Raw genomic sequence first — 27,411 nt, forward strand, 5'->3', positions numbered from 1 at the left:
GACCTATCACCACAGTCACTATACTGATTTTATTGCTTTTCCAAGAAGGTGTTTTGTTTGAATGAAACAAAACAGGAACGTCCTAGGGCAAACACAATTTGCAAAGGGAAAACATCGACTGCACTTGGTAACTCTATAAAGATGCATTAGAACACTTATTGACTGTCATAGAGCTGTAAGAGCCCCCGATAAAATGATCTTCAAAGAAAAAGATCATTATTCAGGATCGGGTCGGCGGGGCTGTTAACTCCCGGGAAGCGCCCTGTAGTCTCGATCCCAGGCACAGCCTCCCGTCTCTATGGTCGCTGCTCAACTCTATGGTCTGAGGCCGCGGCCATGACCCCGGAAGTGACCCAGAGAGACCCCGGTAGTGATCTTGGAGAGCGGGCGGCAAAATGGCGGCGCAAGCAGCTCTGGGGCGCGTGTGTCGGCGCCTTTGGCAGGTACTGGGCGTTGGGGGCCCCGGGCCACGTGGGGGACGGTGGTCCCTAAACCTCGCTGCAGCCCCCCGAGGGCGCCCCCGAGGCGGAGGCGGGAGAGGCTGGGGCGAGGCCTCGCGTTCCCCCGAGAGCCGAGGGAGAAGGGCAGGCCGCCCGGCAAGGGCGCGGAGCGGAGCCTCCTAGCCCACGCCCCCTCTCGGAACCCCCTCTTCTGCGTTTGCAAGAAAGGGCCGGGCGCTTGCGCAGCTGCCGCACGACTTCCGGCCCTTCCCAGGGGTTCCGCCGAGAATCGGTGTCGCGGTGTAGACGAGAGCGCGTGATGGTGGGGTTGAGACGTCGCCTGGGGGTGCACTCTTAACAAGGAGCAATCCCAAACGCCGTTAGCAAGCCTGTGCCTCGGGACCCCTTTACGCTCAAAAACTGAGATTCCAAAGTGCCCCCCCCGCTCCGTCTTTTCTTTTTAAACCATTTTTAGAATGAAAACCAAAAAAATTCTCAATTTCATTTAAAGGCAGTGTTAATAAACCCATTGCATGTTAACATTGCTTATGGAAGATAACTGTCGGTTCTTAAAGTCACATTGAGAAGAAGGGCAGTGTTTTACCTTTTTTTAAAAACCCCTTTTGCAGCTCTTTTTAATAAAAGACAGCTGGATATGCATTCAAACTTCCTATGGGACAGTCAGCCTACCTCTGAAAAATAGCAGTCTGACCTCCCCAGAGTGGGCAAGCCCCAGATAACGACGTCTGTGTTGTTATGAAACTAGCTTTGCTACCCCGAGCCCCCTGTTGGAAGTCCTCAGGGAGACCTCAGTGGTCCTCGGGCCTTAGTTAAGAAACCACAGAAGGACTGAAGTGCTTGAACTAAACCAGAGACCCAGACAGCCATCCCTCCGCGCCCCCGCCTCCCCCCCTCTTGAAAGAAAGAAAAAGGGGCCACTTTAAGTGCCACTCAGTTGTACATATGAAGAAGCTTGAGATTGCCTTGGGGGGACTTCAAAAAGTATGAGACTGTGGAATTAAAATGTAATTCCCACGAACTCTTAAGACTTTTGCATTTACCACAGTTGGAAACAAAAAACTTCTGTCAGGCTGGTGAGTGGATGTAATAGCGCTTCACTGTAGATTCCAACTTTAACGTGCAGAGGTTTATACTGGGAGAATGTGATGGGGAGGGAGGTCGGCCATCCTTGGCATGCTTGGTGGGGTTGTGGCAGAAGTGTCAGGAAAGAATTTTCTGTGTGATTGTGAAGAATGTGTCCCCCTTCCCCCCCCCCTTGATCCCAAGGAGAATATGGAAATCCTAAATCTGCCTCCATCGTGGGCAGAGAGATGGAGCTCTGGCAGTGTAGTGATTATGGGCTGGACCGCAATCCGAGTGGCTGGCTATTGAAAACCAGCAGCAGCTGGGCTGGAGAAAGAAAGATGTGCTTTCTACACAACTGTAAACATTTCCCATCTGGGCGACGTCCCTGTGAGCAGTGAGTTTGGTTTGGCTTATGGAGTTTCTAAGGTGCTCTGGCCACTCAGTAGTTAGGTAGTTGCTCACCCAGAGGTCAATGGCTTGAACTTTACACCTGCTCGCTCCACAGTCGAGAAGACCCATGAAAGATCCCTGTATGAGAGGGCTGGGGGCCGTTGGATGCTGTCTGCGGGTTGCGTGGCATTCCTGCTTGACCGTGTATGGCAGCAGCCTTTGCTTCCACTTTCCCCAGTTATTTTCATCTCCAGGAAGCCTAAAGGAAAAGCAGGTTTAGATGATCAACTAAGTATCTCCACCAAACCATTCCACCACCACCAAGTCAGTTCCAACCCAGTGCCACCTGATAGCGCAGAATAGGACTGCCCCAAGAGGGTTCCTGAGGCTGAAAATCTACGGTACTAGACCGTCACAGCTTTCTCCCTCTCTCCCCGCCTCCACCTGTCCCCAGGTTTGGAGGGTTCAAACTGCCAGCCACTTGGTTAGCCTCTGAACTTTAGCCACTGTGCCACTAGGGCCTATACTACGGGGCTTCCAAAAGTTAGTGGCAGATGGTATTAGGAGATAATGGAGCCTGGTGCCGCTGGTGAGCGAGCATATTGGACTGCTTCCTGCAGGTCGCCGATTCAAACCCGCCAGCCCTCCTCCGGAGCAAGAGGAAGCCGTCTGCTTCCATAACGCTTACAGCCTGGGAAACCCGCTCTAGGGTTGCAGTGAGCTGGAACCCACTAGACTGCAGTGGGTTTGGGGTAGCACCACAGATGCCCTGGTGGTGGTGTGGGCTGTGTGTTGAGCTGCCAGCTTGTCGGTCAGCAGTTTGAACCCACCAGCAGCTCAGTGGGAGGAAGGTGAGGCTGACCGCGCCCACAAGGGTGTACAACTTGGAGACCCAAAGGGGCAGTCTCCTCTGCCCTGCATGTCGCTGTGAGTTGGAATGGACTTGACTTTGGATGTGATGGGTGGGGTGGGGGGGGTGGGGGGGTGGCGCATAATGGATGACAGCTTGGATTCTTAATCACAAGGTCAGCATTTCAGAACCACCAGCCTCTGCTTTCTGCTCCCCTAAAGACTGACAGCCTCAGAGACCCAAAGGAGCAGTTTGTGTCCTGTAGGGTCACTGTGAGTTTGGGTTTCGAGTCGTTGTGCCAGCAGGGGGCGCCAGCAGCCCAGGATTTGGAAGCACTGGTTCTAGTTTGTGGTTGGGTCCGTAAGAAGGCATGCCAGCGTCCCCCGGGTGCTCTAATGCACTGTAACCCGCAGTCCCCATCAAGCCGCCACGCAGCGCGTGTGCGGGGAGTGTGAGCGCACACTTCAGGGGAAGATCCCGTTACGCCGTTCTCACTGACCAAACCGGGTGTTGAAGTATGTGCAACGTGTAAGGAAACCACGGCAAAGGTGAAGTCAGGTGTGAGGTTTGTTGTGTCCCTCGATGCCCACGTGCTTCATTCGGAGCTGGGGTCAGAATGCGCCCGATGAGGGTGCTTTTTGACGATCAACTCTTACTGTCATTTTTCTATTTTTTAAACACACTCTAATATGGCCGTTTCATTTGAAATCGTATCTTCCATCTGAAAGAGTCAGGAATCCTTTGATGGGACACACCATATAGTTTCTTGACTTTCAGTGGAAACGGAAGTCGTTTGGTATTGTCTTTGCATTGACCATGTGTCCATCCCCCGTCCCCTGCCCCTTTTCCTTTTCCTCACAGGGCTCGAGGAGCTTGCCCGCCCCCTGTCCGAGGAGCAGCCCGGCCAGGACTGGAGGCTTTCTTCTGTGAGTGTGCGAGGGGGGTGTGCTTAGCTCGCCATCGGATGGGCTCGTGTGCTGTGCTGCTTCACTTGGTTTTGTTTCTTCTCCCCGTGTCACAGCACCAACAGGGAGTGGGTACAGTGTTCGAACCTGCACGTTGATCTCCCCAAGGATGTGACCAAGCCCACGGTACGTGCTCCTGTTTCTTGGTTGAAGGAGTCATGTTTGCCGTAAGGTTTCTTCTTCCCATGTGGGGTGGGTTCCCAAGCAGCTGCGGAAGTTAAAAGTTTCCTAGCGTGCCTGAGAAGTGTTCTCTGATGCGCTTGGCTGCGCATGTCATCTCTGATGAGGGTTTCAAGATAAGTTCAGAAGGGGTGAATTATTTACCCCCAGATAACTAGAAATAAGCAGCTCCTTGCTCTTAGCCCAGCCTAGCGTGAAATGCCCGTCTGTTCTACTTAATGAGCAGCACACTTGACGTTACAGGTTGTGGGAAAGTAGCTTGCTCATGGCCCCTAAGTTCATGTTTTCCTTTAAGATACCGAGCATGGGCCTTGGCCCCGGCCCTGGCTTTGAACACTGCTTTAGCTTCACAGTAAGAAAGGACATGGCCACAGAGGGAAATATAGAAGCAGCTAGGTAGTCTAGATTCTTTCAGTAAAAGCTGTGCTTTCATCAATCCAGTTTTTATGTTTAAAATTGTTAAAAACCCATACTTATTAAGCTTCGATTATAGTTTAGCATGGCTCAAATGTACTCCCCGCCTTCCAGTGCCACACCTTAGAAACTAGCACCTCCGTTACTGAAACCCCATGAAGGCTGAGCATGATAGTGGAATGAGAGGAAAGTAAAAGGAAATAGAGGAAAGAACTAGGGGGCAAAGGGCATTTATGGAGGTCTAAATACAGGCATGTACATATGTAAATATATTTATGTAGGATGGTGGGGAAATAGATCTATGTGCATATATTTATAGATTTAGTATGAAGGTAGTAGAAGGACATTGGGCCTCCACTTAAGTACTCCCTCAATGCAAGAATACTTTGTTCTATTAAACTGGCATTCCATGATGCTCACCTTCCCGACACAACCGCTGAAAACAAATCGGTGCCTAAACAAATGTGGTGAAGAAAGCTGATGATGCCCGGCTATCAAAAGATACAGCATCTGGGGTCTTAAAGGCTTGAAGGTAAACAAGCGGCCATCAGAAGCAACAAAACCCACATGGAACAAGCATACCAGCCTGTGTGATCACGTGGTGCCGAAGGGATCAGGCATCAAAAGAACATAAAATCAAATCATTTTGAATGAGGAGGAGTGCAGATTGGGGACCCAAGACCCATCTGTAGGCAACTGGACTTCCCCTTACCGAAGGGGGATGGGGAGGAGACGAGCCACTCAGGGTGCAGTATAGCAATGATGAAACATACAACTCCAACCTCTTTCCTGGGGGATGGACAACAGAAAAGTGGGTGAAGGAAGATGTTGGACAGTGTAAGATAGGACAAAATAATAATTTATAGGGAGGGAGGAGAAAAGGAGCTGATACCAAGGACTCAAGCAGAAAGCACATGTTTGGAGAATCATGAGGGCAGCAAATGTACAAATGTGATTGACACGATGGATGGATTGTGATCAGAGTTGTACGAGCCCCCTATAAAGTGATTTTAAAAAACAACAAAAACTAGCCCCCCAGACGGTTTGGTGTGAGGCCTTATAGACGTGTGTCAGTGGGATCCTGCGTCCGCAGACACGCTCACCGGCAGCATAGCGCCTCGTCGTGCGTTCCCGTGGTAACTGGTGCAATCCCGAGTCTGCAGGGCCAGCCTGGTAAGGGAAGAGGACAGGTGGGCGCAGTGACAGGCTGCTGCTGCAGCTGCTTTTTGGGAAATCAGACCTAGTGAGCGTCTGTGTTTCCCAAACTAAACATCCTAGGTTTTATGTGATGTCTCTTGATTTTTAGTATTTGTTTAAAATTGGGGGGAAATCAGAATTACTGAAGACTCCTCTAGGGACCAAACAAAACATATCTTAGGGCCTTGTCCCTCTCCTGTGCTCCAACTTGTGGCATATGATGTCCTCTTCTCCAGAAACTCCGTTTTGGGTGATTGGCGGTGGAGGCTAGCTTCCTGTGTAGTAAATAAACCTTGCAGAAGCGACGTTAGCCCTGAATCGTTGCATTAGTAATAGAAATGAGTGGCTTACGGAGCGAACCGAGTGAAGGTAACTGACCCCTTGGAAGAAAGTCAGACTGTCAAAGCCATTCTTTGTAAGGTGGCTGGGTGTCAGGGAGGAAGAGTTGCGTGTGCAGTCGGTGTGCATGGCATTTTAATGAGGAGTGAGTACTTGGTTATATTAGGACATGAGCACAAACCAGGCGTGAATGAAACCTCGTTAAAAAGTCAGGTGGCGCGCAGGAGCTCACCGTAGTCCAGCAGTGTTTCACAGTCAGCGCCGGGGCCTACGGCTCCAGGCTCGTGTCTGGACCGCACCGCTGTGTGTCCTGAGTGATGGCCGAGGACACTGCGTGCAGTGAGACCCTCCCATCAGGCTAGCCTGCCAACACGCCCTGGGGTCCTTTCCTGTGGGGGGGGGGCTTGGCTTCAGTACCTGTAAAGGTGGAGAGCCCCCTCCGTGATTGTGTAGGTGGCCCTGGAAGTCATTTCGATCCACACTGTGTCTCAGCACTTTGAGGGTCACTGCAGGTCTGACCGCGATGGGCTCCAGGTGCGTCCACCCACAGTGCTGAGATGCTCTTCAGTCCCGTCCCCGTCCCCCCCCCCCCCCCCGGTGACTCAGGGGAACCCATGAGTATTCAATGCAGGGGAAGGTTTGAAAGAGGGCTAGTTCTGATATTAGATTGGAACTCACCTTTTGGTTTTGAAATTGTAGATTACCGTTTCTGAGGAGCCAGACACGTTATATAAGCGCCTGTCGGTGTTAGTCAAAGCCCATGATAAGGCCGTGTTGGACAGTTATGAGGTTTTTGCTGTGCTCGCTGCTAAAGAACTTGGCATCTCTGTGAAGGTGTAAGTACAGCCTTTCCCTATTTGACTGGGGCGCCAAGATAACGTGCTCAGCGCGCAGGCTGGGGAAGCCCTCGTATCCGGGGTCTCCAGGGAGCGGGGTGGCTTAGGGGAATGCGCACACGTTCAGGCATTGTGGATTTGGTGGGGTTCGTTTTGCAGCACAGTTCCATGCTTGAGCAAGGGGGACTTGGTGCGGACTCTGTCCTTGCAGTGTCTAGCAGGACTGCCTCGGGCCCTCTCTCCTGCTCCTTGTGCCACACCAAGCTCCTTAGGACCCCTGCCAGTGTTGCCTTCTGACAAAAGGCCAAAGGAACTGACACGTTTTCCATAACACTGGCTGGAGTCTTGTGGTTATCGGAGTATCAGACATGTACAGCAGGCGTGCCGCCCATTACAGTGCATTTACTAGGTGAGGGAGGGGCTCGGAGAGTGTGGACGCATCGGGCATGTGTGCGTCAGTGTGCCCGCATTGGTCTGCCAGGACGTGCCTGTCTGCGATGGTTATGTTGGTCTGAGCTCAGGGACAGCAGTGGCCGCAGGTGCCAGTCTTGCTAAGTGGAGGTCTGGGCACTGTGCTGAATGCCTGTTTGGATTGAGTGTGAGCCTGGCAACCGGGCACCATGCTGTGCTTTACCGGCAGTGAATCAGTTCATCCCATCAGTGAGCTTAAGCATCGCTGTTTTGCCCATTCCTTTTCAGACAAGAACCGCCAAGGAAAATAGAGCGATTCACTCTTCTCAAATCGGTCCACATTTTCAAGAAGCACAGGGTCCAGTACGAAATGAGAACGCTCTACAGGTGTTTAGAGGTGAGTGTGTTTCCGTCTTTAATGCCCCAAATTTCACACTAACACCTCCCAAGTCTCCACTGAACACTGAGAGATTGACCCCGGCCTCTATGTCTCTAGGCTGAGTGGAAGTGGCCCGGATAAGCCTCCTTTGGAGGAGTACACACTGAGTATTATTAACAGGCGAATGTGTACAGCGTGATAGCATGGAGATCACTCTGCTTCCACTTCAAAACTTGGAGTTATGTGCACGCAGTTCTAAGCATTCTTTTCGTGTGCTGACTGGATTTCCCCTGTTAATGGTGGTGCTCGGTGTCTCGGTCAGCAGTAGTGTGTGCTTACAGAGAGCGTGGCTTCTAGACTCAGACTGCCAGATCTGCGTGATCTGGGCACACGTCCCCAGCTAAGAATGTTGTCTCTTTCATAGGGTTAGGGTAAGGAGTGAACGGCTATTTGTCTAGCTCCCTCACATAGTAAATGATGAGTAAATCATTAAAGCCAGCCCTTCTGCAGCTTTTATATGGGAAGCACTCTCGGAGTCTTTGAGGGAGTGTGCATAATCGGTCATAGTCTCTGCCCTTCCGTCAGGAAGCAGAGCACAGAGCTGGCCCCACCCCTGGGTGGCAGGAAAAGCAGCCTCCTGGAGCACACAGCTAACTGCACTAAGCTGGGCTCTTTCTTCCCTCGGGTCCGAGTGCGCTTCCCCGACTCCAGGCTTGCCTCTGCTCCCCGGAGGGAGGGAGTGCCAGGTCAGCCAGAGGACTGCCCCCTTTTAAGTTGGGGAGTCAGAGATCTCACACGCCTGCATTCCTAAACAACTCTCTCTGAGGAAAAGCTGGGTTTTCCTGCAAAAGCAAGTTAAACAGAACTGCCACGTGGCCCCACAGCTGTAGTCCTCGGTGCTCACGTCCACAGAGGAGTCGGAAGCGTCCACCAGCGCAGGGCGCAGGTGTTCGTGGCAGCACCGTTCACAGTTGGCAAAAGGTAGGAGCAGCCCGAGTGCCCTTCAGCTGGTGACCAGATGCACCAGGTGCATGTCAACCCAGTGGCGCGGTTCAGCCGTGGAAACATGACGTCCCGATACCCACAACATACATGACCTGAAAGACCTCGTGCCAGGCACAAAGACCACCTCGTTCTGCCTTCACCACAGACAGATGCAGAGAGAGCAGCGGATGGGGGGTGATGGCTGGGGTCAGACTAGACTGTGGGGCTTCACGTGCCTGATTGTCATACTTTGACGTGTTAACTAACAAAACTAACAGCACAGCCGCGCCCGTCTCCCATTTGCGTTTTAGCTGCGGCATCTAACTGGAAGTACGGCGGGTGTCTACTTGGAGTACATCCAGCGCAACTTACCTGAGGGGGTTGCCATGGAAGTCACAAAGGTATGGCTGGAGTTCCTGCCTGTGTCAGGAGACGCCTCGCTGTCCTGTGATGGGGGCTGACCCAGAGAGTGGAGGGGCGGGGAGGGCCCTTGGCCTGCTGGAGACGGTTACCGTAGTGGTGAGGGCCTGCCCTCCCCAGCAGTGGTGTCAGCTCGAGAGACGCCCCACCCCCACCCTGAGCACCTCTGAAGTCGCCCTTTCTCACCGTCGGCTGGACATGGGGCTGCCATGTAACGTGGCAGCCTCGAGGCCTGACGAGATGATCAGATGAGCCCCTTCTCTGTTCTCAGAGCTCCTGGCAAAGGCAAAAAGAGTCCAGGGGACTGGGAGCCAAACGGAATCCGTTCTACACAGGGGTTTAGTTCACTGTTCCTCTGTGTCTGTCTGTGTGCTGCTTTCAGACGAAATTGGAGCGGTTGCCGGAGCACATCAAGGAGCCAATCTGGGAAAGTCTGCCAGCAGAGAAGGGGGAAAGCCAGCCCTGAAGCGCGGCCAGGCCCCACACGCATGCGTTTAACGGGGACGGCCCAGCCTGCCGCTTTCTCTGCGGAGCTCTGGGGAGCGGGACGGCGACTGCAGCGATCGCGGAGTCATTGCCTGTCTGGTTTGTAGACGAGCCGTGATTTCACTGTGCATGTGAGCCAGAAGAATCGAATGTTCACATCCGTTCATCCAGCTGAACGTGTTGTTCTGTCTCACGGACATGCTGCGTGAGGTTCCTGGAAGAAAGCAAGCTTCCGTCGATTTCAGCTTTTTCACTTTGCCGTCAGACTAGCAGGGGCTGATCTGAGAAGGACGGCCTCCCGGTTAGCCTCGCGGAAGCGCGTCAGCGTGTGATGCATGGCCCGTGTGGCGGCCCAGACCCTGCAGGACCGCCTGGGAGGGCGTCACACGGAGGGGCTCTGAGCGTGCTGGAAATTACTAAAATGATTTCGCCCGTGCCGGGGTTCGTTTCTCACAAGCTCTCGTGTTGTGTGCGTGGCACCCAGCCCTGTAGGAACAGAACAGACCGGGTAGAAGTCCTGGCTTTGGGAAGTGGCAGGGCACAGATAGAGCTTTTTCCTGAGCGCTTCCTCCCGAGGGAGCCCTCTTGTGCCTTTGGTGCTGTTCCTTCTCTGAGCCAGGCCGCCGCATCTGGCTTCCTCCCACGCGTTGCTGCGACGCCCGTGTTTTCGGTGATTGTCTCACGAGGGCCAGCATCGATCAGGGCCATGTCCTAAGAACCGACTGCTCTTAGTTCAGGGCTGGAGTTGCGTGCCAGTGCCCATGGTTCACGTGTGTCTGGTTCATTCAGAGACGGCATGCTCCTGTTAGAGAATAGTACCCATCGACCCCTTGGTCATGAGGTGATTCTAGAACCCCTGGTCTTTTGGTTGGTGGTGCTTTTTGGTTGCCAGGCATGGCATTAAACTGCAGTGTTAGCCCTGGAAGAGCAGCCCGTGTCCCACCTCCCAGGGAGTCACTTGAGCTCCTCTGCACAGCGGAATCAGGCCTGGGTCTTCTGAGGTTTCCTTCGCATTTTTGGGGGGAGTTATGGCTTCTTAATCCCCTCCCCCCAAAACTGGATTCGATGTTCTCTTCCCATTCGACAATCCCAGTGCTTTGAGGTTGCACTGTCATCAACCGGAAAGGATGCGCAGCCCTGGGCCCTTGACCTCACTCAGCTTCTAGCGCTGACGCTTCAGAGACAAGAACCAGTCACTGACCGCTCTGCTCAGGGTCACTGTAGAAGGGCCCAGACGGCAGGAGAAAACGAGAACACAATTCAAACTCATGGAGAGGCGCCGGCCGGAGGCAACGTTCAAACCCTCAGCCTGAACCCGCCCAGCGAAGGTCACCTGTCAGACAAACTGCAGACCTAGGAAGTGAACAGAATTGGGTCGGCCAGACTGGACTCAGAAGGCAGGCAGATGCGCAGAGGGACACGGGGAGCCCGGGGGGGGGGGGGGTGCTGAGTGTTGTGACGGTGAGGGAACTGCCTCTCACGTCACGATACGGATGGTGTGTCAACTGTGGATGGAAAGTAGCCCGCTCCGGGAACTGTCACCCAAGCCCCAGTAAACCGCTGCAGAGAGGTTAAGCAGAGCAGAGATGGGGAAGACTGACGCCGAGCCTGATGTAGATCTCCACGGAACCTGGAAACCAGCCGGGAGACGGGTCTTCCTGCAGAGCTGCCCCAGGGAACGCCGTCCCAGAGAGCCGGTGCCCTGACTTGGGACTGGGCCACCTCACTGAGAACGAATTCCTCTTAGAGGAAGAGCGGGCCCTCACTGAAACGAGTGCTGAGGAAAGGTAGCTAGCTGTCTGCTGAAGCAGCACTTCTGGCCGAATTTTGCTTTCACAGAGTCTAAACCCACACCTCCGCTGTGCTTTTTACAGACCGTATGGACCAGTTAAAAGAGGGTGGTGGACATACACTCTCACCTGGTACCTTCATGTGAGCACCTTCACAAGTGCGCATCTGCCTGCAGCTGTTTAGACTGAAATCGCTGCACGCCAGATTGTCGAGCTGAGCACGTCAAACCGTTTCTGAACGTGCTGTAAGAAAGACGCAAAGAACTGCTCAAGGCAGAAAGTGCGTTGTGTCCTTGACTGAAGCATGGGGCCTGTTGAAAGCCTTCCTGAGAGAGCCGCCGTCATTTGTCCCCAGCGTCTCAGACACCTCAGCCCTCAGTACTGCAGGGTACCCTTTTAAGTCAGGTGGCTAAATTAAAGGCTGTCTTCAGGCGTCACTGCTGTCATGCCCGTTGCAATCAGCACACTCGTCTCGCTTGGCTTAGCGAGATGCTCTCTGGTGGGATGTGGCCCTGCAGTACGGCTGCATCGTTCCATGGCTGCCTGATCTCTGCCTATGGCCCCGTTACATTGACACACACATGACCCAAGCAGCTACCTTGCTCTGGCTTCTCCCCTCTGCAGTGCTTGCTGCCAGCTGGATATCGCTCATGCGCACCATCGGAGAATTGCCTTGTTCTTTAAGCTGTCAGTGAAACAGATGGTGAGATGCTTGGTAGACATGAGGTATCGGACTCGTATATTTTCATATAAATAAAATAATTTTCGTCTTTTTAGATGCCCGTGTCTTAGCAGGGCCATCTGTCCAGTCACCATTTCTCTCTCCACATTCTTCCCCTTTTACAACATTGCTTTTATGTAAGTAACTGTTTAGTGCTTCAGAATGAGATTGGTGAGGCTTCCCAAGAGAGTTGCTTCTGTGCTCCTTGAGGGTGAGCATGCCGACGTAGCTCTATACAGCTGTTGCTCAAGACAGGTCACCCTTGCCTTTACTGGTTGGCAGCATGCTTTTCCACATTAAACACTTTTTTTCAGCTTTACAACATGAATGAGGACTGGAGTGAAGGAGCCTGCATCCGAATAGCAATCAGGAAATTACAACTAGTGAACATGGGCAAGGTTCTTAACCACGTTGTTTCATAAAATGTGGGAGATGACGCCTACTTATCAATGGGGATATATTCAATAGTTCAAGAAGCCCAGACGCTGGAGTTCTGAGTGGTGTTAAAGCCTGCTGGAAAGGTCCTCTCATCCACAAGGTGAGGAGAGTGGTCGTGAAGTTTGGGTACGACACGCCGTGTCCCTGTTACCATAGCCACACCTTAGCTGTCCACTGTGCTCGTTTTGCATATGGACTCGTGGACAGAGCCTTAGAAACAACCCCAAAAGGAGCTCTGCCACCGCACTTACAGAAGGGAAACCCAGGTCTAATTGGGACTTGTGTACGCACCCACCCTTGGATTTGCCAGAATTCCGTTTATTGACCAGGACGGCCTTGGGCCCCAATTTTTAAAGACGCTGAGGGTTTCAGACGTCCACATAACTTGAAACAGTGCCGTTGGGTCTGATTCGTAGGGTTTCTAGGCCTTCCTCTCCATGGGAGCAGTGGGTCTGCACTGCCAACCTTGGCGTGACCCACGGCGAGCTACCCACACATGAGTGTTACATGAACTAAATGTACCAGCTTTGGAAGTGTGGAGGTGAGCTGGGGAAGGAATCTCAGGACTAGCCGATGGAAATGTATGTGGACGTCGGCCCGAAGCAGGGTGCACAGTGGCCCCCTGGCTGGCTGGCAGAAGCCGTGTGTGGGCTTCATCAAGGCGGGGCCCACTGGCCTGTGGCTGCTAGCCCTTAGAGTCCTTCCCTAGCCCACCTCCACATTTCCTCCCCATGTGCGGAGGAATCCAGACCGTGTGCATGGGCACCAGTGGACCATCCACTAAGGTCTCAGCTGACAGCCACGGGGGCTCCGGATGAATCATGCCCCAGCGTTTGAGCTAACCCAGATGGTACCAGACAAAGCTAACTGTCTTAACGGCCATCGGTGTGGGAAATACACGTCCTTTCAAGCCACTAGGTTTTAGGGGAGGTGCCCTGCTGGTGCCGTGGTGAAGCCTTTGGTTGGCACTTGGAGCCCACAGGCCGCTCTGAGAGAAAGAAATGGCCTTTGGTCTGCCTTCAGCCCTGCTCCAATAGGAATGACAGTCTCAGGCTCTCAAGCATCCTGGATGACTCCTGAGACCAACCTGCTGCTGACTGCTTGGTCCTCAGGGTTCTCTGCAAATCCCCCAGCAGCTCCCAGCCCTGCCCTCCAAATCTATATTTTTCCAGGCAAGCTATCACTCTACATGTAGTCTCCTAATCCTCTTCAGAAAGATATTTAAACCTCAACAGCTCAGCAGTACGGAGGGCAGGTCATGGGCACCTTGTCCTCCGCCAGGAGCTACAGCAAGGATTTCATCCTTAAAGCCCGTGGGCGAGGGCCCAGGCTGCTGTCCTCTAACCCCTGCAAGGTTTGCTTGGGTGTCAGGACGCTGTAGAAGCCTGGGAACCGCTGTAGCTTCAGGGGCCCAGGGTGGCCCTTTGCTGCAGGCGTGGAGATGGCGAGGTGGAACACCTGGGCTAGGTGCTCTCCAGCGCTCTTCTACATCGAGTGCCCTGTACCTTCTACCTGCCACCCAGGAGCTCCCTGGTGCCAAGGTGTGTTGCAAAATTCAGGAGTGACCCCTCCCATGCATCCGACACGGGAAGAATTTGAGAGTTCCTACGTGCCAGGTTACCCTCTGATCTCCCTCAGGTTTTCCATGGTTGGGTCTTCAGGAGATGCCAAACACAAGGCACCTCTGAGAGGACACAGCCTTGTGGTGGCAGCTGAGCATGTTCACTGTTGGCGCCGCCCAGGGACGTGAGCATGGAAAGCTGCTAAAACGTCCCCTTCTGCACAGTGCCCGGGGGCTCCAAGTGCCAACCGAAGGCTTCACCACAGCATCTCCCCAAAGCCTAGTGGCATGAAGGGACAACGTGCATTTCCCACACACCGACTGGCTGTTAAAGACAGTGTTAGCATTGTCTGGTACCATCTGGGTTAGCTCAAACACTGGGGCACAATTCATCTGGAGCCCCCCTCATGGCTGTCAGCTGAGACCTTAGCTGGACCGTCCACTGGCGCCATGCACACGGTCTGGCTTCCTCCCCACACGGGGGTTACCGAGGTTCCAGAGGCAGCAGGGGAGACCAGGTGGGCGACTTACCACTTGTCTGAGAAAGCACACGGGCTATTCGTTGGATGCAGTGCATTCCCATCTTGAACCCACACCCAAAGAGGAAACCCACAGGGAACTGCTATGGTCGGCATTGACTCCATGGCTGGGGAGGACCATTCCTTAGGGAGCACTGAGTTTCTGCTCTGCTATGGGTTCCGGAAAACTGCACATGGTGATTGTCAGGCAACCTGAAGAAGGTACTTAGCGTTCCTGAGTCGTATCCTGGGAAGAAACCAGTGTTGGCATGGTAACGGCTTATAACCTGAACAGAATAAGGACTGCCCCGCCTGGATGCTGGGGGGGAGGGGAGACCCAGGAGAAAGGGAGAGATGGAGGCTGCAGATGGGAGGGAAAGGAGACCCGTGAGCAGCCTGGACTCGGGGACAGCGCAGGTGCTGATGGGGCGGCGGGGGGTGGGGGGGGGGGTGGGTGTGGCGCAGAAGAGAAAGGGGCTCCTGCTCCTAGCACAGCAGACAGGGCGCGCTGCTGGACACTGAGGGGGAGCACCCAGTTCTCTCTGAAGCACGCCCCTCGGCCACAGTTGGACGTGAGAGTGAGTGGCAGGTCGGAGGCAGAGTGACTGTGGAGCAGTCGTTTCAGGAAGAGATCCTTCCCGGAAAGAGGATGTGGCGGAGTGTCTAGCACTGTTTGTAGTGTGGGCCGCCCCAGTGATCTGCTCCAGCCTCCTGGGGCCGGTGATGTGTGAGGGGACCAGCTTTAACGAGGACCTGGTTTTGCGGACTGCCTAGTTGGAGAGAAAGGCATGCGCAGAAGTCCAAGCTAGGACAATGGTTATGCAGTGAAGAGAAGGGGAGGTGAGGGAGTGAGCGCCGGGGTGAAGGGGTCAGGCTAAGGGAGCCAGAAGGAGAGGTGTCAGTGAAGGATACAGGGCTTGGGTGTTTCTGAGGGTGCAGAAGCTGATGGGGCCAAGTCCAAGGTGGGGACCCTCCATTGTCAGGAGAGACTGGAACCATTGGGCCCCACCACCCACAGCAGCAGTGGGCTGAGTTCCAACTCAGAGCAACCCCTCTTGGGGTCAGCGCAGAACATGCCCCACAGGCTTCCGTGACTGGCCCTTTGGAAGTAGATGGCCCAGTGCACTCAGACCTCAGCATTTCGACCCAGGGATTCTGAAACCGTGTGCTTGTAAAAGAACGTTGTGTGTGTGTGTGTGTGTGTGTGTGTGTGTGTGTGTGTGTGTGTGTGTAAAAGAACCTCATGGGCAGGAAGCTCCCTGTGCTTGCAAGGACCCCAAGGAGTGGGCTTCTTTCAGGAAGAGCAGGGAAGGGGTCCTGGGAGGGCATCGGGAGGCAGGGAGCAGAGCGAAGGGTCAGGCCTGGAGCGGTACAAAACAAGCCATGGGGAACACCCAAGCAGGCCAGCCAGTGTCCCCCTGAGGCTAACGGCACACTCACTGCTGCCGTCACCCCTCGCGTCTAGAAAGCCCCGCGCCACACCCCCTGACTTCTTGGAGATGCCACTTTCACATTAAAATGCAGATGAAAGTATCATTTGATGTGAAAGTTATGCGCATGTTTCATAACGAAGTAAGAGTCGCGAGGCTATTAGGCCCTGCTTCTGGATCTCAGTGACTTAGCATTAGCATTTGGGGGCGGGCGGGAGAGGCTCGAGAAAGCCTTAGTTGGGGCATGAGTCTTGGGCGGAGGATGTCAGAGGGAGGTGTTTGGACTTTAAGTCAGGCCACGAGCCAGGTGTGATTTCTAGAGGGGGTTCGTCTAGAGTCCCAGACACTGCTGCTCTCTGGACCGATGGAGCTTGTTGCTGCTCTGGGCTTGGAGTTGTCTCCGTCTTTTCCAGTTTGGAGATTGCAGGTGTCTCCCAGGACGCCTTGGCTGGAGCGGTGTGCTGGCCAGCTCCCGCGAGGCAGAGGGAATGTGCGACGTGAGAAGGCCCAGCCAGGCCCCCCTCCTCAGCTCTGCTGGTGCACATCCCCTGCCTCATTGGTGAGGCCGGGGCAGGGGTGAAGCCGGGGCCACTTAGCAGGCTGGAGGTCAGTCTTTCTAGAAGAAAGGAGAATCCTCTAAGGATCTCAGGGCAGCTTTGCTGGCCTGAGCCTGGGCCCCCCCTCCCCCACTACATGCCCCACCTCCATCTTGCAGCCTGACCTCTGCCCTGCCAATCATCCCCGGTCGCCTAGAGACCATCAAGAGGCCAGCTAAGCAAAGGAAGGGGACGAAAAGGACCCCCAGACTGAAGACGCAGTCCTCGGGCCCCGTTCCGGGCGTCCCTCTCACCAGGATGGGCCAGCAGTCCAGTTGGGAGGAGGCAGAGGTGGCCGGGGAGATGGGCGTGGCGGAGCGCCAGGAGCGGTCCAAGAAGTTCATGACGGAGTGTCCCAGCGGCTCACTCTTCATGCACGAGTTTAAGCGCTTCTTCAAGGTCACGGGCAATGAGGAAGCCACCCAGTATGTAGAGGGCATGCTCCGAGCCTTCGACAAGAACGGGGTAAGGCAGCCAGTGGGGTGAGCCAGAGCACTGTCCCTCGGGCTCCCAGCTCACCCTGGAGCAAAGGGAGCCCTTCAGTGGGAGCACCCACCCTCCACGCCCCCCACGCCTCCCCTGGCTCTTCCTCATCGTCCGACCCTCCTCTGGCTCTCACCCACCCTCTGGTCTCTCCGTTTTCCTTGGACCCTCGTCCTCAGAGTTGAAGTAGTCTGGGCAGAAGGACAGACAGTCCCCATCCTCTTGCTGTGTGTGTTTGGTGAGGTCTCTGTACTCCACAAACCTGGTTTTTTATCCCCCCTGGAGCCCCTGGCCCTCTAAATGGACAGAAAATAACACTAGCTATCTCTGAATGGCTCCTCCTTGTTGGGATCTTTCCAATGCAGACAAGGTAGATTCCTAACACACAACCGACCCCATCCCGTCAAAGTGCTGGAGAAGGCACCTGCACTGTTACAGCCGTGGAAGAGTCCACGAACCCATTCGAGGCACGGGGCTCTTTAAGGCTTAAAGAAGCCCTGCAGTTTGAAGGGTGTGCTGGAGCCGGGAGAGGTTCAGCCCTCCAGCTAAGGGAATACATTTTGAAGACACACAGCAGGGGCTTGAACTCACAAACTGACACCCCTCTGTAACCCACGATGTCCAGTTCTGTGCTCCTGCAATCGTGTAAACCAGGAGTGAACTACAAATACCTACTCTGTGTCCAGGTTTTGTGGGGGTGGCTTGGCCCTAGGCAACTAGTCTGGACTCCCAAATGTCTCTGAGCGGGCAGACTTCCCTGACTGGCCTTCTGAGGTCTGACCCCACCTCTGTCGCCCGGATGGCTGGCAGGCTCAGCAGCTCCAGGGCCACAGAAACCAGCTCCAGCTTTCTCCACGCGCCTTGACCCCTCCAAGGCGTCTCAGACCTTCCCTGGGAGGAGGGCCAGGAAGTGGCTTTTGTTATTCCCAACAAACTATGGGAACATGGGGCAAACGAAAATGAGTGGTCCACAGTCTGGTCTTCAAGGGTACTGTCTCTTAGCTAACTGTCCTGCCTACAAGGTAGGTATGTGTGTGGGGGGGTGTCTATATATGTGTATGTGTGTGTGTAGAGAGAGAAAATAGTTTTCCTTTGTTTTCAGGTATTGACTGCCATAGAAAAGTAAGTACATAGACGATCAAGTCCACCAGAACAAAAATCCTATCATTGTGAATGAGGGGGAGTGCGGAGTGGACACCCAAAGCCCATCTGTAGGCAACTGGACATCCCCTTACAGAAGGGTCACAAGGAAGAGATGAGCCAATCAGGGTGCAGTATAGCACCGACGAAACATACAACTTTCCTCTAGTTTTTTAATGTTGTCCCGCCCCGACTATCATGACCCCAGTTCTACCTTATAAATCTGGCTAGACCAGAGCATGTACACTGATACAGATAAGAGATGGAAACACGGAATGCAGGACAGATCAACCCCTCAGGACCAATAATGAGAGTAGAGATACCAGGAGGGGAAGGGGGAGTAAGGGGGGAACCGATCACAATGATCAACATATAACATCCTCCCAGGGGGACAGACAACAGAAAAATGGGTGAAGGGAGTCAGCAGTTGGTATAAAACATTTTTAAAAATTAATAAATTATCAAGGGTTCAGAATGAAGGGAGAGTGGAGCAGGGAGGGAGGGGGGAAGTGAGCCGATACCAAGGGCTCAAGTAGAAAGACAATGTTTAGAAGATGATGGCAACATATGTACAGATGTGCTTGACACGATGGATGGATGGATTGTGATAAGAGCTGTATGAGCCCCCTATAAGATGATTTACAAGAAGAAGAAGGTCAGGCCCATGGGCAGAGAGGGTTGCTGTATTGTTGGGTGCTCTCTCATGGTGACTGCACAAAGACCAAAACACCGCCTGTCCTGGGCTGTCTTGACCATCACTGCTGGGCCTGAGCCCATTGCCGCAGCCACTGGGTCAGTTCTTACTGAAAGTCGTCCTCCTTTCTCCGACCCTCTACTGTACCCGAGCTCACTGCCCCTGAGCCCATGCGCCGCACAGCGGCCCCGGAGGCCAGTGCAGAGTGCCCCCGCTGCGTTTCTGAGACTGACACGCTTTACAGGAGCAGGAACTCTTGTCTTGCCCGAGATGTGGCTGGTGGTCTCAAACTGGTGACTTTGCAGGTTGCAGGCCAGTGGGTATCCATGACACCACCACGACTCCTGTCCTTCAATAGACCACTTTAATGTTAAAAACAAACATGTCACGCTAGGACTAAGGTGAGTCTGCCCAAAGCCATGATCGTGTCAATTGCCTTATAAGCACCTCAGAGCTGGACACAGCCAGGAAGACTGAAGCAGAATGATGAGTTGTGTGTGTGATGTATGTATGTGTGTGCATATTATATGTATGTATAATAATATGTGTATGTGTGTATATTATATGTGTATGTGTGTAATTGGCCAAGAATATAGACCATTGAATATGGGAAGGCTTAGTACCATACACATATCAATCATCTCCCACTTGATCGAAAAGTTCCACACAGTAACAACTTAAGACCCAAAAAGGAGTATTCAGCCTCCGGGCATAACTGTGGTCCTTATATCTTATCTCCTCAGACAGACTAGTCTGTTCCATGTGGATATTTTCCTTTTGTTAATGACTTTTTAATTTTATTTCTAAAGTTGCCCCCAAGTGGCAAGAATAGTATAAGTAATTCCCATGTCAAGTTACCCATTTGTTTATAATTTAGCCGCTTGTTTATGTGTGCCTACGGTGTATATAGTATGTGTGTGTGTAGATATGGATATACACACACGTGTCCATGTCCACATTCATCTCCCCGTAGCGATACACTGTGAAGTAAGTTGGAGACGTCCCATCCTTTGGTGGTGGTGGTGCTAAGTGCCTCTCTACCCCACACACTGCGCCATCCTCACAAGGATACCCACACCCTTTCTTGTACCCCCTAAGTCATTCCGTGTGTGTTTCCTAAGATCAAAGATACTCTCTGAACTGGCTGACACACTGATCAAAAAGCAGGAAGTATGATCAGCTTATTAGCTAATCACATCCAGAGTTGGTCAGTTGTCCCAACCTTGTCCTTCATACTTGGGGTCTGACGACTCTTGGCGTTTATCGACTTGCCAGACCTTGTTAGTCTCCCTTCGTGTGGAGCCTGTTCTCTCAGCCTTTCTTTGTTTACTTGACCTTGGCGTGTGGAAAGGCCAAACGGCAATCATCTTCTAAATGTCTCTCAATTTGAGCTGGTCTAATGGCTCCTTGGGAAGAAGCTAAGATCTGTCATCTCAGAAGCCCACGGGGAAGTGCTGCTCTGTCCTCCAGGGTGGCCGTGAGTCGGGCTGGACTAGTAGCTGAGAGGAAGCTTGAGCAATGCTTCCTTGTGATGGGATTGGGCTTAGGCACTTTCACAGAAGTGATGTCGCTTTGCCCTATGACTGGTGAGGTCAAGTTCAGCCATTTGGTTATGTAGCGTCTACCAGCTTCCTCCACTAGAAAGTTACTGTTTTCCCCTTTGTAATTAAGAGACATCTTAGAGCAGCGATTCTCAACCTGTGGGTCGTGACCCCTTTGGGGGGTCCAACGACCCTTTCACAGGGCTTGCCCGATTCTTCACAGTAGCAAAATGACAGTGATGAAGTAGCAATGACAATGATGTTAGGGTCGGGGGGTCACCACCCCATGAGGACCCGTATGAAAGGGTCTCGGCATGAGGAAGGCTGAGAACCGCTGTCTTTGAGGGAGTGTCCGGTGGGGGTAAATAACCCGTCACTCTTGGCCACCGCTGATGATTCTCGCCGCCAACCTCCCGCATGTGGGAGCAGCTGGCATTCTGCTGTCAAGAAAGAGCTTTCCCCAGAAGGTGGTTAGTCTCCTGTCAGGAGCACAGCCTTCCTTCTTGTCCCACCTGACGCGTCTCCCCAACAGCCTTGGCATGATCCCGGTCCCCGAGAGTCCCATTTCAGGGCGCTTAGTCCGGGATTTCTAGAGGAAGGGAAAACCAAGAGAGCCTAGCTCTCACTCATGTCCAACTGTGCAGGCCAGAGGGCGAGACTCCTCGTCTCTCGCGACCCCCTGACCGCCCTCTTCCCCGGCAGTTGTCCCATGGTGAACCCAGGCGGATGACCAGGGAGGAAGGAGAGCAGGTGGCCTTTGGGCTTCTGTGCTGCACAGCTCGCCTCGGGTCTGGGAGTGGGACACAGAGGAGGCCTCTTCGGGGAGAAGTCGCCTCCGAGCCGACCACCCCCGTCTTGAGCAGGCAGGTGCCCTTCGCTGGAGGCCTCAGTGGGTAACCGAAGCGGACAAGAGCCAGTGCCCAGCACAGGAGGTGTGTGTCAGCTGCAGTGCCCCCGGGTCTGAAGGAGCCCACGGTGAGATCACCTGTCAGGAAGGGGCCCCTCTCGGAGGATCCTGAGAGAAGGCTCGTGGTAGAGAGCGTAAGGTGTTGAGAGAGGCTGTGCTGAGACCAGATGGCTCGAGACCACAGAAGGTTCTAGAATGAGGAAGAACCCAGAGATCCGGGGAGCAGAGATTTGCTGGTGGGCCTCTTGTTTGCTTCTTGAGTTTGGGTTTATTGGTCGCTCAAGCTACACAAGCCCCCAGGCTAGTTTGCAGATGGAAATAGCTCTCTTCAAGAAAACATTTTTTTTAAAGATCATTTTATTGGGGACTCTTACAACTCTTGTTACAATCCATATGTTGTTGTGTCAGGCATGCTTGTGCATATGTTGCCTTCATTCATTTCTAGACATCTACTTTCTATTGAGCCCTTGGTATCAGCTCCTTATTTTTCCCTCCCTCCCTCCCGCATGCCCCCTTGTTAGATTATAAATTATTATTTTCTTATCTTACACTGACCACTGTCTCCCTCCTACCATGGTTTCTGTTGTTCTTATCCATGGAGAAGGGTGTATGGTTATGTGTCGATCATTGTGATCGGTTCCCTCTTTCTCCCTTCTCCCCCCCCAATCCCTACCCTTCTGGTATCGCTATTCCCCCTCCTGTTCCTGGATTCCGTGTGTCGTGAGCCCCCATCTCTTATCTATACCTGTGCACATGCTCCGGTCTAGTGGAAATAGCTCTTGAGTGTGGAAAGAACTCAAGCTCACCGCCACCGGGCCGAGGCCCACTCCTCGCGGCCCTTCAGGACAGGGCAGCACTGCCCGTGGGCTCCCAGGCCGTAACTGTTGAGGAAGGGAGCTCGTACAGCAGTGAGGAAGGGTCTGCCACTTGGCCTTGGGCAGCTTACTGCACCACGGAGTCTCGGGCTCCTCAGCCGAAGGGGGTCACTGGCCGCAGGACAGGCTGTGTGTGAAGCAGCTGGTCCTCACCTGCCTTTTGGCACGTGGTTTGTACTCACTGACTTTAAAATGAGACACAAGATAGATTCGTGGTGAGCTTAATAAACGATAACTGCGAGTGAAAACAGCACTTGAAAGGAGACCCCTGCTAAAAGGGGGGTCACCCTAAAGAGGTGAAACCCAGGACTGATGACCCTGTAGAGCCAGCAAGTGGAATGTGGCTTTGGGGTGACAGGGTGATGACGTCGGGGGAGAGTGTTTGGGAATGGAACAAACGTGTACAATTCTGCTGGACGTGGTTGAACTATGGAATTATTCACTACATGTATTCTTCCTAATTAATAATAAATTACCAGGAGACACACATGCAGAAAGGCGTCCACTGTGTCACATAAACTCGCCAAACCATGTGCACCGAGGGACGGGCGCCCTTGCCTAGTACTCCCCGCAAGCAAGTTCTGGCTTTAAATCATTTCTAAAAACACGAGGAAATATTAAATAGTCCCTTGGGAAGTCACACTCATCTGCTATTTAGAATCTGTGGCTTCCTCCTTCCCCTGCCCAGTTACCTCCAAGCTCTGTCTCCCACTCTCCTGCCAGGAGGTGGGTGAGGGTAAAGGCCTGTCCTTCCGGGTAGAAGCCACCTCTAGAGAGGCCCAGCGCCTGCGCGGGGACTGGAGCCACGGTCGGTCTGTCTCCCCCCAGGTCCAGGGTGTAGAAGCCGCCCATTTGAATGTCAGGGATTTTTCCTTGTGGACACTGCTTTCTCGTCTCCTGCATACCAAAGTCAGATTGAGTCCATCTTTTTATCCACTGATTTATAAATATTTCTGGACTCCGACTGTGAGCATACTGGGTAACCCAGTTAGGCATGGAGGAGAAACCGAAGCGATCTGAATGCCCCCCCCCCAACCTCCTCCAGGAGCTTCTTATGAGACAGTCACACAGCAGTGCCAGAGAGCGTCGTGAATGCGTGGTAGAGCTAGTGGGCACTGTGCACCAAGGAACCACTGTGGTGGAGGAGTCAGAGAAGGAAGGCTTCCTGGAGGAAGGGACCATGTGCGAGACCGTTCACCCGAGCCTTGAAGGAAGACTGTTGTTGGGAGCTGGTGGGCCGGGTCCAGTTCATGGTGACCCACGTGGCAGAGTACAGCTGCTCTGTAGAGTCTGCTTGGCCGTAATCTGTATGCAAACATGTCACCAGGTCTTTCTCCCACACAACCACGGGTGGGTTCAAACTCCCAACCTTGTGGTTCAGCAGCCGAGCGCCTCATTGTCGGCATCCCAGAGGTTTCTTGGGTCATCACGGAGATGGGGAGAGGACTGGCGGGTAGAGTGCAATCTGAGCAAAGAGGCAGACGCCACATGGATCGCAAAGCAAAGGACAAGACCTGCGTGGTTTAAATAAGGCTCGTTCCTGCTCCCCAGGGAGATCTGAGGCCCCTCAGTAACTCCCACACCCGATGCAGGACAACACCACTGACTTCTTGGAGTACGCGGCAGCCCTGAACCTCGTGCTGAGATGCACTCTGGAGCACAAGCTGAAGTGGACCTTTAACATCTATGACAAGGACAACAACGGCTGCATCGACCGCCTGGAGCTACTGGACATTGTGGAGGTCAGTGTCTCTGCCCATGGGTTCCAGACACCTGGAAGCCTGAGCCCTGCTGGGCTCTGAGGGCTGCCTGGGAGGAGAGCTGGTGCTTGGTGGCTGAGGGATAGAGAAATCGTTGAGTGTGTTTTCCGACCACGGTGTAATTAAACTAGAAGTCAGTTACAGAAAGAAAATCCCCATCTGCTTGGGAATTAGGCAGTATACACTTAGACATCCCATGAATCAAAGAAATGCTCTCCCACACACGCAACCAGAAAAGTAGTTGATACTGAAGTTTGCTCTAAGTGAAACGTGCCATACCCAAACGTACAGCGTGCAGCTAAAGCAGGGTTTGCAGGGAAATTCATAGCCCTACAATTTATCTATTAGACAGTAAGGAAGACTGACAATCAAATGATCTGGGAAGCCATCTCAAGTCAATAGGGGGGGAAAAGAGTTGCAAACTTAAACCTTAAGAAAGCAGAAGGCAAACAACAGAAGCAAGGGGGGGGGGGAATCACATCACCGTGAATGAGGGGGAGTGCGTGATGGGGACCCAATGCCCATCTGTAGACAGCTAGACATCCCTTCCAGAGGGGTAGTGGGGAGGAGATGAGTCACTCAGGGTTCAGTGTAGCAACAATGAAACTCAAAACCTGCCTCTAGTTCTTGAACTCTTCCTCCCCTCCCAATTCTCATGATCCCAATTCTACCTTGCGGACCTGGTTAGACCAGAGGATGCACAGCGGTGCAGTAGGGATCTGGAAACACAGGGAATCTAGGACGGATGAACCCCTCAGGACCAGCAGTGGGAGTGGCGACACTGGGAGGGAAGGGGGTGTAGAAAGGGAGAACCGATCTTGGGGATCTATGTGTAACCTCCTCTCTGGGGGATGTGCAATGGGAAGGTGGGTGAGGGGAGACACCGGGCAGTGTAAGATGGGATAAAATAATAATTTGTACACTATTAAGGGTTCAGGGGGAAGGGGGAGCGGGAAGGGAGGGGAGAAGGAAAATGAGCTGATTCCAGGAACCCAAGTGGAAGGTGAATTTTGAGAATGACGAGGGCAACGAATGTATAAGGGTGCTTTGCTCAGTTGGTGTATGTGTGGATTGTGATAAGAGTTGTATGAGCCCCAATAAGACGATTTATTTTTAAAAAATAAGAAAGCAGAAGGAATACATTAATAAAAAGCAGAAATTCATGATCTAGAAAACAAATCCATGAGAGAGAGAGGGAAAAAGTCAACAAAATGTCAAATCACTTCTTTGAAAAGATATAAAATTAACAGACAACTAGCAAAATGGCCAAAGGAAGACGCGCACCTGGTCTACCTCAGATTCTGACACTTGTCCGTGTTAACCTGGTTCACCTCCGCACGCATATGACGATGGGAGGATTGTTAGCCCCACTGCCTCGTCGCGGTTCCGCAGGGTCGTACCCTAGGAAGTGTTGGTGCACATCTGCACCCTTGAGGCTCCCCAACACCTGAATGAGGGGGGCTCCATTCTCAGAGGACCCGCTCACATCTGTCTTTCTCTTTCCAAGGAGCACGGGGCTTTCCCATACATAGGTGGTTTCATTTGGAGAGGAAATGGGGCAAAGGAGAAGTGTGGTTCACCCTCTAGTGCAAACCCTTGTCTCTTCCATCTTTCTGCTTTGCACACACACACAGATCTACTCTTCGCTGGCTCATCCATTAGGCTCTGTCCAGCTGAGCTCTTCAATGGCAGTCCTCAATCGTCCCTTAGCAGAGCCCTTGATGCTCACAGGTGAGGCCAGGGGCTCCTCCGGGGAATGAGGCGCATGGGACTCCCGAGGGCACAGCCTTAGGACTAGTCCTCTGGTTTGGATCTGGATCCCACGGTCCTGACATGAGCAGCCTGGGGGACCAGCACTGGGAGGATTGCTGAGGGCCCGGAGTCGGGGGGCTTGCAGGGCTCCCCAGCTCTGAGGCTGAGTTTTCTCTGGCAGGCAATCTACAAGTTGAAGAAGGTCTGCCAGGTGGAGATGGAGGCCCAGGAGGGCCTGACGCTCACACCCGAGGAGGTGGTGGACAGGCTCTTCCTCCTGGTGGACGAGAATGGAGATGGTAAAGGAGTGGACATCGTGGTGGGAGGGCTGCCCACTGGGAAGCACCCCGTTTCTGGCTGTGTGACCTCAGCCCAGACCCTCCACCTCCCCATCGCTGGCATGCTCATCTGAGAGCTGGGGGTGGAGAGGATGGTATGAAATGACAGTGGCGTCACTGGCACATGGCATTTGTAGGAGTGACTCAAACCCCTGTGGGAGTTGCTGACAGAGGCCCGGTGAGTGTAACAGGAGCGCTGGAATCGGGCAGACGAGGGTGATAATTTAACCCCTTGGCACCTCAGTCTTCTCACCTGGAAAATAGGGATAATGACTGTGGTTGAGAGGAATAAGTGGGATAATACACCCAGTGCCCGCCCTTGGGGCGATCTCGTATCCAATTGCTAGTGAATTGATTCTGACTCATGCCCCCCTCCCCCAGTGTGTCTGAGAGGTACGATGCTCCACGGGGTTTCCATGGCTACCACCTTCCAGAGGCAGATTGCCAGGTGGGTTCCACCTGGTAACGTGTTGCTGGGAAGCCAACTGGTTAACCATTCGTGCCACCCAGGACTTGGGCTCATCTCCCTGTAGCTCAGTGCCCGGTCCCAAGGCTGGGTGGGGCAAAAGCTGGCTCGGAGCACATCCCCGAAGAATCTTCTAGCTCCTCGTAGCTCCACTCAGTTGACAAACTGGTTTGTGGAAGAGGTATAGGTACACCCCAGGGAGAGGAGGTTTCTCCTCCACCCACCTCCCACCCCTCCCCTCTTCCCGGATGATGTTTCTCCTGCCCGGTGCCCAGGCCAGCTGTCTCTGGGTGAGTTCCTGGACGGGGCCCGCCGTGACAAGTGGGTGATGAGGATGCTGCAGATGGAGGTGAACTCCAGTACCTGGATCTCTCCGCAGCGGAGGAAAAGTGCCATGTTCTGAGGGGTCACACGAGCCCCGTGATCCCCAGGGGCACCCCCCCAAAACCTTTCAAGACTCAAAGTTCACCCAGGTTTGCAACTAGTGCAGGGTCCCTGGTTCGGCCCCATCCTGCCCACTCTGATCCTGGCTCAGGCCCTGCCTTTGTACGGAGGTGAGTGAGGAGTGGGGGTGGGGTAGAAATTACACCTTCCAAAGGCCCTGAGGAGTATTCATGGGGAAGACCCTTGCCGCCTCCTTCCCACGCCTCCCCCCAGGTGTCTATAGGGGAAATGCAGCAGGTGGAGCAGTGGAGTGCGCTGAGAGGGGCTGTCTCCACTCTGGGTACTTTCAAATCACAAACCCCACCCCCAGTCTCCCCACCTTTGAATAGACTGTCCTGATCCCCAGTCCCAGACCATTGAAGAATGGCGGAACTATCTCTGGACCAGGGGAGGACAATGGGGTCCTACTGACCTGAGTTCTGGTTCTGAGTTCTTTGCGCCCAACCAGGCTGGGACCCAAGAGAGGTCACCTCTCCACCCCCTCCCCCTCGGTCACCCCCCCTGCACCGTGAACAGGCTGAACTAAAAGAACAGCAGAAGACGCTTCTCCCACGGTCTCGTGTGTCCTGGACAGAAACGA

At 53.5% G+C, this 27,411-nt stretch overlaps 2 protein-coding genes across 2 annotated transcripts; both read left to right on the forward strand.

The window, feature by feature from the left end:
• The first annotated feature begins 364 nt into the window (after nt 1-364).
• Nucleotides 365-11,943, forward strand: MRPS10 (mitochondrial ribosomal protein S10). Its single transcript, XM_075555112.1, has 7 exons — nt 365-443; nt 3,628-3,692; nt 3,788-3,857; nt 6,561-6,697; nt 7,397-7,505; nt 8,783-8,872; nt 9,274-11,943. Exons 1-7 carry the CDS (start codon nt 396-398, stop codon nt 9,355-9,357), a joined length of 603 nt encoding a protein of 200 aa, XP_075411227.1. The 5' UTR covers nt 365-395; the 3' UTR covers nt 9,358-11,943.
• A 4,402-nt stretch (nt 11,944-16,345) lies between these two features.
• GUCA1B (guanylate cyclase activator 1B) lies at nt 16,346-26,869 on the forward strand. The gene is made up of 4 exons (XM_075554101.1): nt 16,346-16,896; nt 23,664-23,813; nt 25,765-25,882; nt 26,663-26,869. The coding sequence occupies exons 1-4, from the start codon at nt 16,690-16,692 to the stop codon at nt 26,788-26,790; spliced, it is 603 nt and encodes a 200-aa protein (XP_075410216.1). The 5' UTR covers nt 16,346-16,689; the 3' UTR covers nt 26,791-26,869.
• The last annotated feature ends 542 nt before the right edge of the window (nt 26,870-27,411 follow it).

Source organism: Tenrec ecaudatus, chromosome 7, assembly GCF_050624435.1.
Source record: "Tenrec ecaudatus isolate mTenEca1 chromosome 7, mTenEca1.hap1, whole genome shotgun sequence".
NCBI lineage: Eukaryota > Metazoa > Chordata > Mammalia > Afrosoricida > Tenrecidae > Tenrec > Tenrec ecaudatus.

Bases quoted from the DNA above. Each gene is read 5' to 3' on its own strand.
- MRPS10 (XM_075555112.1), top strand. From the start codon at position 396: ATGGCGGCGCAAGCAGCTCTGGGGCGCGTGTGTCGGCGCCTTTGGCAG. The intron at 444-3,627 runs GTACTGGGCGTT...TTTTCCTCACAG, and splicing joins TGTGTCGGCGCCTTTGGCAG to GGCTCGAGGAGCTTGCCCGC. The intron at 6,698-7,396 runs GTAAGTACAGCC...ATTCCTTTTCAG, and splicing joins CTTGGCATCTCTGTGAAGGT to ACAAGAACCGCCAAGGAAAA.
- GUCA1B (XM_075554101.1), top strand. From the start codon at position 16,690: ATGGGCCAGCAGTCCAGTTGGGAGGAGGCAGAGGTGGCCGGGGAGATG. The intron at 23,814-25,764 runs GTCAGTGTCTCT...TTTCTCTGGCAG, and splicing joins AGCTACTGGACATTGTGGAG to GCAATCTACAAGTTGAAGAA. The intron at 25,883-26,662 runs GTAAAGGAGTGG...CCCGGTGCCCAG, and splicing joins GGTGGACGAGAATGGAGATG to GCCAGCTGTCTCTGGGTGAG.